The sequence below is a fragment of the Sinohyriopsis cumingii genome, chromosome 16, assembly GCF_028554795.1.
Source record: "Sinohyriopsis cumingii isolate HCF-2022 chromosome 16, ASM2855479v2, whole genome shotgun sequence".
In the NCBI taxonomy this organism is placed as follows: domain Eukaryota; kingdom Metazoa; phylum Mollusca; class Bivalvia; order Unionida; family Unionidae; genus Sinohyriopsis; species Sinohyriopsis cumingii.
In genome coordinates, this window is record NC_142976.1 from 15,533,354 (window position 1) to 15,546,400 (window position 13,047).

The following is a 13,047-nucleotide window of genomic DNA, read 5'->3' on the forward strand; positions in this document are numbered from 1 at the left end:
GACTGTCATGACTGTGAGACAAGCAAACATTATCTCCTGAATATATCACTGTAAAAATAGAAAGTTATTTTAATTACTTACTGTATATACTTGCTTAAAAGTCCATTCACAAAATGTATTGGCTGCACATTATTTGGTTCGCATTTATGGACTAGACTTATAAATGTGTATACGTGGTAAATCACAAGGTCACAAGTCTGCTTTTTTAATTAAAGTGAAGGACAATGGCTATGTAACCTGAGGCAAGAAGGCTGTTTTCTGTCTACATTTTTAAAAAAATGCTGTTTATTGCACATGTTATGAAAAATCACTGTTTCAATACTGTTCTTACCGATCCAGTGGCCTAGTGGTTAGAACAACCTCCTCAGATGTGGGAAGTTGTGGATTTGAACCCTGGCAGAAGCATACCAAAGACTTACAAAAATGGTACAAGCAGCTGTCTCGCTTGGCGCTCTGCATTAAGAGGTTAGTGCAAGGATTGGCCAGCCCGGTGTCAGGAAAATGTGACTGGGTGGGGCATCATGCTACATGTTTTTGTCACGATGCTATAAACTGTCACACTGTAGACATTTTAGTGATATGACTGAAAAATTGTTAAATCTATGTTAAAAATCCAAATAGTGCACACACACACACAATAATGCTCCACAACACATCAACACAATTTTTCCACTATGTAAAGTCTTTTATATCACAGTACATTCTGTCAAAGTCTGTTAAGTGCTATTTAGGGAATAGTGTCAGTAATAGTGACCAAACATTAATATTAAAAGTTAGTATTCCTTGTTATAATTCATGACATTAATAACTTTGATGTTATACTCCTTGTTATACAAGACCAACACAGTAGCTTGTGATATCATTCTAACTCCATCTAGACATATGAAATGTTTATAGTTTAGTGTGTTCCTTGAATTAATGTAATTAACGTAAGACATTGCCAAGTTGAATCAGGTGCAAAAGATGACTACAAACATGGTTACGAAACTTGACCCCATAATCTGACCTTGAATGACTACTGTTTGGACTTAAAATCCACTTAAAAAAAAAATCTTATACAGAAGTACAAAGAGATAAACCTAAATAAAATGTGTTTTGTGTGTGCGTGATTGGGATTTTTAATACTGTTTTCATAATTTTTCAGTAATATCGTTACAATGTCTGCAGTGTGGCAGCAGTGATATCAAGCATTGGGGCATCATCCCCACATCACATTATCCTGACACCAGGCAAACCAGTACTAACAGTAGCCTCTTAATGCTGAGCACCAATCGAGGCAGCTGTTAATACCATTTTTATAAGTGTTTGCTGTGTGATAATAACCTTCCACCGACTGACCATAAAAATCAATAGGCTTCCTTCTTATTGAAAATGCAAGCACATAAACAATTTTTCCCCTCATTAAATGACCTTGACCTTTGCCCTTTTGAACCAAATTCAATAACCTTCTTCCTTACCCCAAGTGCAAGCCATCAAAACACTTGGTTGAGGTGTGTCAAGAAAAACTAATTTTATTGTGCAGAGACGATTTTTATTCTTTCAGACACAATGACCATCACAGAATTGGTGGCAGATGGCAGAGTTTTATGCAAAATCCATTTTTCTTCTTTCAGTCACAGGATCTTGACCTTGGAGCTAAAAATCAAGTGTTCTCCCTCACTCCAAGTGCAAGCCCTCCACAGTTTGTTAACTACAGATGGTAAAGAACTTATCGTCTGGAAATGAAAACTGATCACATGCAGACACAAATGGGCAGACTACACTCTGCCTCATGATAGGCATATAAGAAATGCGTAACACAAAATAATTATTGCTTTATACCATCCATTGGTAGTATATTTTGTTGTTTTAATGAATAAATCCCAGGTCTGTGCTCATTCCAAGTGAAATTTATGCAAACTTTCAAATAAATTAAATATTTGCAAGTATTTTCTATTACTAATGTGTCATAATCACTGCAATCTTCAACCATGTACAAAGTAAATTTTTGTTTAATCTGAATATCAAAGTTGCAACAAGCACATACATAATATTCTCCAAGCATTTCAATCCACAGATAACAAAGGTTGTATTCTAATTAATACAAGTTGCATATTTCACACTTGTTTGAAATGGGTCTACTTTTTTTACTTAAGAATATGGAAAAACACTTTCCAATATTTTGATGTTTAAATGAGATGCCATTTTATTCTTTTCTTTCACCAGTAAGTACTTTCATCATTTTAGTTCCAGAATGTATGGTCTAAATTCTTAACTTATCAATAAATGAAAAATAAAAGCTCCAGCCCTGACTATTGCAATCCACTAAAGTGGAACCTATTGAATCAAAACTCATCTGGGGACATAAAATATTTGGGCAAGTGGATAATAAAGATATACTGCTGCTTCCATGACTATCTGGAATGGCATCATATTACTAGTATGGCAGCCTGGGCAGCATGGGTATGTGAAAAAGCTTGCCATTAGCTTCTTGTGGGTCAGTGGTTCTTCCCATAGTTTTCTGGCTCTTCTTCCACTAAATATACTAGCCACTGTGTATAGCCTTTTATGTGCTGAGAAATGGTGTCAAACCCACAGAAACAACAAATCTTGTATAGTATCAAATTGGAATGAATATTTTATCAACTGATAAATTTAAGCAATTATATATATCTAGTTAATATAACTCTTCCATCGTGGGTTGGATCAAAATGAAAAATCACATAACCATGTTATGTAGTGCCTGAAAGAGCCAATACAAAATCTGCATTTGTGTTCGGATCAACCTGTGCATAATCTGGGATGTACAAAATTTGCATGCACTGAGATGTGTGGGTTTGGATCAACCAATGCATCATTTTAGATGTACAAAATATGCATAAATGGGAGGAAATGCATCATTTACATGTACTTTTGCAGTTTCAAGGGATGCGTGTGGTTTTTGATCAACCAATGCATTATTTGCAATGTACAAAATTTGCATAAATTAAGGAGATGAGTGTGGTTTTTGACCAACCAATTCATTATTTGGGATGTACAAAATTTGCATAAATTAAGGAGATGAGTGTGGTTTTTGATCAAACAATTCATTATTTGGCATGTACAAAATTTGCATAAATTAAGGAGATGTGTGTGGTTTTTTATCAATCAATGCATTATTTTGGATGTACAAAATTTGCATAAATTAAGGAGATGTGTGTGGTTTTAATTAACTAATGCACCGAGATGTGTGGGGTTTTGATCAACCAATGCACAATTTGGAAATTTACAAATGCTGTAGATATTTGTCTTGGATCAACCAATACATTATTTGGGTGTAACAAATTTGCAAACATTATGGTGATTTGTGCCTTGGATCAACCAATATCTCATCTGGATGTACAAGTTATACTGAGGTGGTCTTGGATCAACCAATAAAACATCAGGAGTATAAGTTTTGCACACTGAGGAGGTCTTAGATCAACCGATACATCATCTGGATTACAAGTTTTGCACACTGAGGAGGTCTTGGATCAACCAATACATCATCTGGATTACAAGTTTTGCATACTGAGGTGGTCTTGGATCAACCAATACATCATCTAGATTACAAATTTTGCACACTAAGGTAGTCTTGGATCAACCAATACATCATCTGGATTACAAGTAATGCACACTGAGGTGGTCTTGGATCAACCAATACATCCTCTGGATTACAAGTTTTGCACACTAAAGTAGTCTTGGATCAACCAATACATTATCTGGATTACAAGTTTTGCATACTGAGGAGGTCTTTGATCAACCAATACATCATCTGGATTACAAGTAATGCACACTGAGGTGGTCTTGGATCAACCAATACATCATCTGGATTATAAGTTTTGCATAATGAGGAGGTCTTGGATCAACCAATACATCATCTGGATTACAAGTTTTGCACACTGAGTGGTCTTGGATGAACCAATACATCATCTGGATTACAAGTTTCGCATACAAAGGAGGTCTCTGATCAACCAATACATTATCTGGATTATAAGTTTTGCATACAAAGGAGGTCTCTGATCAACCAATACATCATCTGGATTACAAGTTTTGCATAATGAGGAGGTCTTGGATCAACCAATACATCATCTGGATTACAAGTTTTGCACACTGAAGTGGTCTCGGATCAACCAATACATCATCTGGATTACAAGTTTTGCACACTGAGGTAGTCTTGGATCAACCAATACATCATCTGTATTTACAAGATTTGCACAAAGCGAGGAGATATGTGTGGTTTAGATTAACTCGTGTCTCATCTGGTTTATTTATTAGTGATTCTTTTTGTGTTATACCCTAACATTAACCACCTATACTGCTTGATATGATTTAATTTTATAAATAAATTGGTTCCAGATAAAGTGCTTGTATATTACAACATTTTCACTACATAACAATAAAATAAAGGAGAAATAACAATGCAAAACAGCATCATCTTCTAGGTTTGGAGTGTCTGATATTTTTTTCTTTTTATTCTGATGAAATGTTGTGTCTGAGTTCTCAATGGATATAAGAAACTCTGAAGTAATCTGTCCCTTGACACCAAAATCTCAAGAGTCAAAATGACAATCTCAACAGAAAGGCATAATATATTTTCCAATGTCCCCCACCCCCAAACAATGAAAAGTGCACACTGAGTATTCTACATATATAGGTACAAAGGTATATAAACTTGTGATTTATTAGATTTGATACAGGTGTCTGAATAAATAATTCCACATCTAACTGATTAATAATTTTAAAAAAAAACTTCATATGTTAGTCACACCGGTGTTAGTAGTAGCTGTTAACATCAACAGTTGCTAGTGGCTTTAAAACTATCAAATCAGTATTTATCAGCAGACATTTCATTGCATACTGCATTAAACAAGTCTGATTCTAAATAAAACTTTCCCTGAAATGGGTTAAACTTGATTCTATGAACTTTCATTTGAAGCCAAATAATGCTTTCCAAGGATTAAAAGAAAAAACTGACGCTCCACATGTATGATGGAAATACTATCAATATGCAGGCAATATAGTTTAGTACAAATTGTAATCGTTGTCATGAAGTCTTCAAACAGTGCATGTATAATTACTGATTTGATGTTCTGATTATTAAATGTAATTTAAAAAGTAATCACCAAGCAATAGGCAAACCAGTCTTCATGCTGAAAAATCAAAAAATTCAAAGACACAAACAAAATTAAACAGCTTACAAAATTGAAGCCATTAATGTGATCATTCTAGGGTTTTATACACTAATGCTGTTATCTCTTAAACAATTATAACCATTCAGACAGGACTTAATCGTCCACTCATATCTCTTAAATAATTATAACCATTCAGACAGGACTTAATCATCCACTCACAAAATATGTATGTGTGCATGCTTGGATGCCTTCTTTTTAGCTTCACTGAATAGATTAAGTGACTAATTCTCAAGTGAATGAACCCATGTAGTTTCATAATTGCATTTGACAGTATCACAAACTACAACTCAATTCCTGATCGTTTTATTTTCCAGGATGGTACGTGGTTTCCTTTGCAAACAGGGTACTTCTTTATTTTATTTTTCCCCAACTAATATGATCATCAAAAAAAAGTTCCTTTTGTCTACAAATCGGAGCAAGAGCGTATTTCTTAATTTGTTGCTTTAGGATGGTCATTTTTTAAATATAAAATCAGACCTCCTCCCAGTCCCCCCACCAAATTAAATCGTCTGTCCCAAAAATAAAAAACATTTCAAAGCAATGACATCACAAAAATCTGAAAGAGGTACTTTTCCTACCTGTTTTGAGGCATGACAACAGCTAATCAAGACATTAATGATTATAATAATAATAAAAACATAAATAATAACAGAAACAATTAGTTGTAAGGAACCAATCACCCATGTGGCCCTCTAGAATATGCATATTGACATTGTGGTGTAAGGGGTACTTATGGAGGGGTAGTACCTCTGGTGGGGGTAGAGTCATAGTGATTGCAAGAGAACTTGCTCACTACAAGACAGAGACAACAGCCCTTAGTAAATCATGCTTGTCTGACGAGGGCCAGTTGACTGAAGTTGGAGGTGGCTACACTTTCTAGAGTGGATGTGGCACCGACGAACGTCTGAGTCTGGAGTTGGTTTTGCTGTCAAGTTTGGTGAATAAGCTCTCCATCTTACCAAAGGGAATTAATGACCGGCTAATAATGATGAAGCTACCCTAACATGGAAAAAAGCAAGCCACACTCATTAGTGCTTATGCACCAACCATGACCAACTCAAAGGAAGCCAAAGACAAGTTCTACCAGGATCTGGAAGCTCTGATTGCTTCAGTACCAAAGTCAGACAAACTGATCATTCCTGGTGATTTTAACACCAGAGTTGGCACGGACCACATCTCGTGGGAGGGAATTATTGGTAGACATGGCATTAGCAACTGCAACAGCAATGGACATCTGCTCTTGAGGATGTGCACATCACATGATCTGATCACAAACCCTGTCTTCCGTCTGCCTAACTGCAATAAAACTTGGATGCACCCACGGTCTAAGCATTGGCATCTGATCGACTACATCTTAGTTCATAGGAATGACAGGCAGGATGTCCGTGTGACCAAGGTCAAGTCTGGTGCTGACTGCTGGACAGACCACAGGCTACTGATTTCCAAGATGAATCTTAGAATTCAACCTCCCAGAAGTCCACAGGGAATTAAAGTCCCAAAACTACTCACTGTCTATTGGCTGAAAGTCTGCAACACTGAGCAAGCTCTGTATGAAGCTCTGACAAGCCAGCTGGAAAACACAGACTGACACCAATGACATAAAGAAATGTTGGGTGGTCTTCGAACATCTGGTGTATGCTAATGCATCTGAAAGCCTTGGCATCACTGTGCAAAAACACCAAGACTAGTTTGATGAGACCTGTGAAGAAATTGTAGTCCCTGGTAGAGGAGAAGCAACGTCTCCATCCATCGTGCGTACAACATTGACCAGAAGTCCGCTGCAAAGAAAGGTGCCTTCAGCAGAGTCCAACAAGCTGTGCAGAAGAAACTGCACAAGATACAGGACATATGGCTGAGCCAAAAGGCTGCTGATATCCAGTCCTTTGCTGACAGAAATGACATAAAGAATTTCCATAGTGGTCTTCATGATGTTTATGGTCAAGTAACAGCAGGCACAGCCCCACTTTTGAGTTCTGATGGCAGCACTCTCATAACCGAGAAGGACGGAACACTGGTATGGTGTCCTCAACAGACCCTCTTCCATCAATGACGAGGTGATCAACCATCTACCCCAGATGAAGATCAACAAGAGATTAGTTGACCCTCCAACAGTGCTGGAAACTCGCAAGGCCATTCAGCTCCTTTCAAGTGATAAAGCTCCAGGAGCAGACTCCATCCCAGCTGAGATCTACAAGTGGGCCGAAGCTAGTGGAAAGACTAACAGAGATGTTCTGTGGGATGTGGAAGCAGAAATGCATACCTCAGGAATTCAATGATACACCCATCATCCACAGTTACAAACACAAAGGCAATCGCAAATCGTGAGAACACCAAAAAATATCTCTCTACTCTGCATCGCGGACAAGGTCCTCACCAGGCTACTGCTGAACAGACTCAAGAGCACCTTGATCATGGCCTACTGCCAGAAAGGAGAAAGGCACCATTGACATGACCTTTGCTGCCAGGCAGATACAAGAAAAGTGTCTTCAACAAAATGTCCAGCTATACACCACCTTCATGGACCTGACAAAGGCATTCATCACTGTCAGCCAAGAAGAACTTTGGAAGATCATGGCCATATTGGGATGTCCAGAAGTCTTCATTGAAATGGTGAGGCATTGTCATGATGGCATGCTTGCCAGAGCCCAGGATTAGGGTAACTATTCAGAACCCTTTGCAGTTATGAATGGTGTAAAACAAGGATGCATCTTAGACCCCACTCTTATCAGCCTCATGTTCTCCGCAATGTTGATGGATGCCTTCAAGGATAGTGATGTGGGAGTAGGTCTCAGATACTGTCTGGATGAGAAGTTGTTCAAGCTAAGGAAGCTTCAAACCAAAACCAAAGTCCAAGTTGAGAACATTCGCAACCTCCTGTTTGCACATGGTTCTGCCATCAACTCCAGCATGGAGGAAGACATGCAACAGAGCATGGACCTTTTTTTCCACAGCATGCAACAATTTTTGACTCACGATCTCTACTAGCAAGGCTGAGGTTCTGGCCAAAAGCTCAAAAATGTAAACAGGTTCACATACCTCGGCAGAACCCTCTCACAAGCAGTCTACATAGACGATGAGGTCAACACCAGAATTGCCAAAGCCTGTGTAGCATTTAGCAGACTCCGCTCAAATGTCTGGGATAGGACAGACATCAAGCTTGCCACCAAACTCAAAGTCTACACAGCGGTTCTTCTCCCCACCCTCCTCTATGCTTGCGAGACATGGACTGTGTATAGCCACCATGTTAAAAAACTGAACCACTTCCATGTGAGCTCCCTGAGAATATTAATGAAAATCAGATGGCAGGACAAGATACCGAACACAGAAGCACTCACTCACGCTGGCATGACAAGCATCCACACCATGCCGTGTAAGGCACAACTCCGATGGGCTAGCCATGTTGTCCGCATGGTGGTAGAATGCCTACCTCAAATAGGTCTTCTATGGAGAGCTACAGCAAGGCAAGAGATCTCACGGTGGTATAAAAAAAGAGGTACAAGGACACCCTCAAAACCTTGCTTTAGAACTGATGCATTTACCCTGACAGCTGGGAGAGTGTAGCTGTTGATCAATCTGCTTTGCAGTCAAGTCAATGCTGGTGCAGCAGCCTTTGAGCAGAAAAGACTAGTGGACACAGCTGAGAAAAGTGATCTGTGCAAATCCAGGAACAGTAGTTCTGCAACTCCCAGTCAGCAACCTGTACATCATGTCCCCACTGCAACAGGCTCTTCCGGGTACGGATCAGACTGATCAGCCATCTCCGGACCCAACCCCAGTGAATCGATAATACTGAATAGTCCTCATCAACACCGATGGACAAACATCATCATTTACACTGATAGTACATGTACATAGTCAAACATGCTGACACACAAAGGATTGATAATAAGCTATATTATATGGATGTAATAAACAGAAAATTAAAATGAACATGCTCCAAGTACCTTGTGTGTGTACAGTACAAAAGTAGTGACACAACAAAGTGGATGGTTAGTGACTTTATCCTTTAAGTTGTAATGTATTTGTCAACTTGTACAGGTTCCACTTTTCTTCCATGGAATTTGCTGCCAACCTTGTTTACTCTGTCAGGCAGAATGTAAAATTATCCCCCAGTAAAAAAAAAAGGAAAACCATACTTTTGCTGCCTGAAAATTAACCAGGCTTTTCTCAAGTTACTTTATTATGTAGGTGAATATGCCAATGCCAGAACATATCAGATGAAAATATACTTTCTGTTTATACTTTTGCATTATACAGTATACATGTACCAATACAGTATACATGACATCAAGATATTTACGTTGGCCATAGTCATGAAATCAATTTAATTGAAGAAAAATACTGAAACATCTGCAGCTGTATATTTTCTGAACTAAAACCATATTTGGCCCTGCCAAATCTGTCTTACTCTAATGAAGCCCTACTGATCCACCCATATTTTCAACGCTGGCGTATTGATGATGCAATCCATAGCTGTGTACTTACTCATTACCGATATATTAATTCGCCCCCCAAAAAATGATATAAACATATTTGCAAATGAAATTAAAATAAGAATAGACTATAATCCAACTATTATTGCATATATCACATTTTTACGTAAACGCTACACAAAATATACCCGGTACTATTCACTCAGCCATGACCCAGCATCCCGGCTTCCCGCGAAAATGTCACATAATAATCGAAACATTATGTTATTCCCATCGGATTTACTTACTGTTCAATGTTGCTATTTCCTTTGAGATCTGACAAACCGCTTGCTAGGATCTCTCGATTCATACTTCTCTTGTTAATAATGTATTTGCTACAATTAAGTATAAAGTTTCATGGATGTATATCATATACTCTAGATGACCTTCAAGTTCAACTATGTCATTCTACTTAGTAGGAGATCAATTTTACAACAACTCGCGCTATGATACATAACAGTGGTTGTTCACGGTTTGGTGGTCACTTCAAAATTATTCTTTATTGTTTAAATAATTATCAGTCACACTTCAATACTTTCTAGCTTTTTAGTTAACGTATTTTTATTTTAAAATTGAAGGACTGTAGATTAAAATGAGAATGTATTATTTGGAACTATATTTTATATGCAAGCGTACTTGAAAATGAATGAGTTGTAGTTAGGCTTAATTGACGAATAAGCAAGACTCACGAGGCGGATTGGGGTGGAGGCAATAAACGGGGTTAGCCTGGCCTTTTCTTTTCTAAAACAAAAAAGATTTTAAACAATATTACGATTAAATAAGCAAATAAAAAGTTCGACAGTGGATCTTTCTTATATGTACAGAAATAATGTGCGTTGACTCCCGTGAGGTAAAACAAAATTCAGAAAACTTTGCATTCTATATTCTCTTCCAGTATAATATTGACAGCCATTGCAATCTTTCAGTACTGGATCTGTGACGAATATTGTCATTAATACATGGATTAATATCAAATATCGACAGGGCCGAGAGGAGGGAGTGGGGTGGAGGGACAACCGGGGATATATCCCCGGGGCCCCGGACCGAACACAACTTTTTAATTTAATAAAAGAAAAGTTTTGTTTGAACAAGAACAAGGAGAGGCCTAGGTGTTTCTTACCCCAGGGCCCGTGATCGCTCTCTACGGCCCTGAGTATCGATGCCTACAAGTGAATTATGAATTCATATTAAAAATGGATTAATATCTGATTCTGACTGGTTATCGATTATCCTATCTGATTGGTTATCGATTATCCTATCTGATATCCAACATAGCAAAGCATGCACAACATCGATACATTGGTATGCCTATGATTACATATAAATAACACATCATTTAATACACTAATACATTGGTATGATTATTGATTACATATAAATAATACAGCATATAATACATCAACGTATTGGTATGACTAATAATTACATATAAATAACACAGTATATAATACAACAATACACATGTATGCCTATTGATTACATATAAATAATACAGTATATAATACAACAATACATTGGTATGCCTATTGATTGCATATAAATAACACATTATATAATACAACAATACATTGGCATGCCTATTGATTGCATATAAATAACACAGCATAAATAGCACAGCATGCACAACATCGATACATTGGTATGCCTATGATTACATATAAATAACACAGCATTTAATACACTAATACATTGGTATGATTATTGATTACATATAAATAATACAGCATATAATACATCAACGTATTGGTATGACTATTAATTACATATAAATAACACAGTACATAATACAACAATACATTGGCATGCCTATTGATTGCATATAAATAACACAGCATATGATACACCAATACATTGGTATGCCTATGGATTACATATAAATAATACAGTACATAATACAACAATACATTGGCATGCCTATTGATTGCATATAAATAACACAGCATATGATACACCAATACATTGGTATGCCTATTGATTACATATAAATAATACAGTATATAATACACCAATACATTGGTATGCCTATGGATTACATATAAATAATACAGTATATAATGCCTATTGATTACATATAAATAATACAGTATATAATACACCAATACATTGGTATGCCTATGGATTACATATAAATAATACAGTATATAATATACCAATACATTGGTATGCCTATTGATTACATATAAATAATACAGTATATAATACACCAATACATTGGTATGCCTATTGATTACATATAAATAATACAGTATATAACACACCAATACATTGGTATGCCTATTGATTACATATAAATCATACAGTCACTCACCCATTCTTTCTTTAAAATCTGTAGACATTTTGTTTGTCTTTTTAGCCCGCCTGACGATTTATTAATAAGAACAAGTGCTGAAAACTGCCTGCCACATTCTGTGATTGAATACTCTGTTGACAGCCATTTCCAGACACCATGCTGGAGGAAAATAGAACAATACATATATGCAATATCAACAAACGCTCAATTTCCTAGAAAATCAATTCTTTGCTGTTTTACTTTCCTTCCTTTACTTTTGACCTACGAATCATGATGCAAACTGTAAGCTATAAGAATATGTACATTTTGTTCATTACATCTTGACGGTAAAATCAGAAAGATACCAAATAGCACATCTGAAAACAATTAAGATACAAACATATATTTAACCCTTAAGGGTCTAGGGTTTTGTAACTAGAAGTAACGATTGGAGTACTAGATGATTTTTTTTATACCATTATACTAGTGCTTGACAGCTGGGTAATGCTCCTTGCAGGTCTATAGAGTCACATTTACGGAGCATCCGTGATGTGACGTAATGACGAATCCGAGGAAAACATTCAACTCGCTGCGAGGTTTGACGTCATAGAAGTCTCTAAGATTACCGTCGCCAACCTAGCTGATCACTTTGGAGTAAATAACCAAGTTATAATGATGCATATCCGTTAAGCGAACTTGTTGTCAAGAAAGAAAGCAATTAAAATGATGGACATAGAGGAAGAACCAGGTATGGAAAAGAGATAATACGGTCATGAGAATTTGCAGAAAAGAAAAAAAAGTAATAGGCAAACAATCAAAGTCTTCATATGTATGAAAGTTACCTAAGTTACCTAAATACCATCACTGGGGATAGCCGACGAGGAGACAGAGACTACTAAATATGCTCTAAATTAATCCCAAAATTTTAAATATCAGTAAGAATACATTTTTCTTCTCTTTTCTCCACTTTGTACAGAGTTACAGCCCACGGAACACTACATTCGCGCTGGTCTCCGAAAAGTAGATTGTCATAAAATATGGTGGTTTTTACACTAGCCATTATGTAAAAAATTCACCTTAATTTCAGATTTCATACAGTTTCTTCCCATGATTA

General features: G+C 36.8%; 1 protein-coding gene across 2 annotated transcripts in view; it reads right to left on the reverse strand.

Moving 5' to 3' along the window:
• LOC149779981 (purine nucleoside phosphorylase-like) overlaps window positions 1-10,077 on the reverse strand; it is a 72,917-nt gene extending 62,840 nt beyond the window's left edge. The window contains exons 1-2 of one of the 2 annotated variants that reach the window (XM_089936704.1): window positions 9,913-10,077; window positions 5,124-5,150 (exon numbers count right to left, since the gene is read on the reverse strand). In XM_089936704.1, coding sequence (XP_089792830.1) covers window positions 5,124-5,150; window positions 9,913-9,974 — 89 coding nt within the window. In that variant the 5' untranslated portion in view covers window positions 9,975-10,077. The remainder of the gene's footprint in view (window positions 1-5,123; window positions 5,151-9,912) is intronic. The other variant, XM_089936705.1, reaches the window with a different exon arrangement.
• Window positions 10,078-13,047: the final 2,970 nt, after the last annotated feature.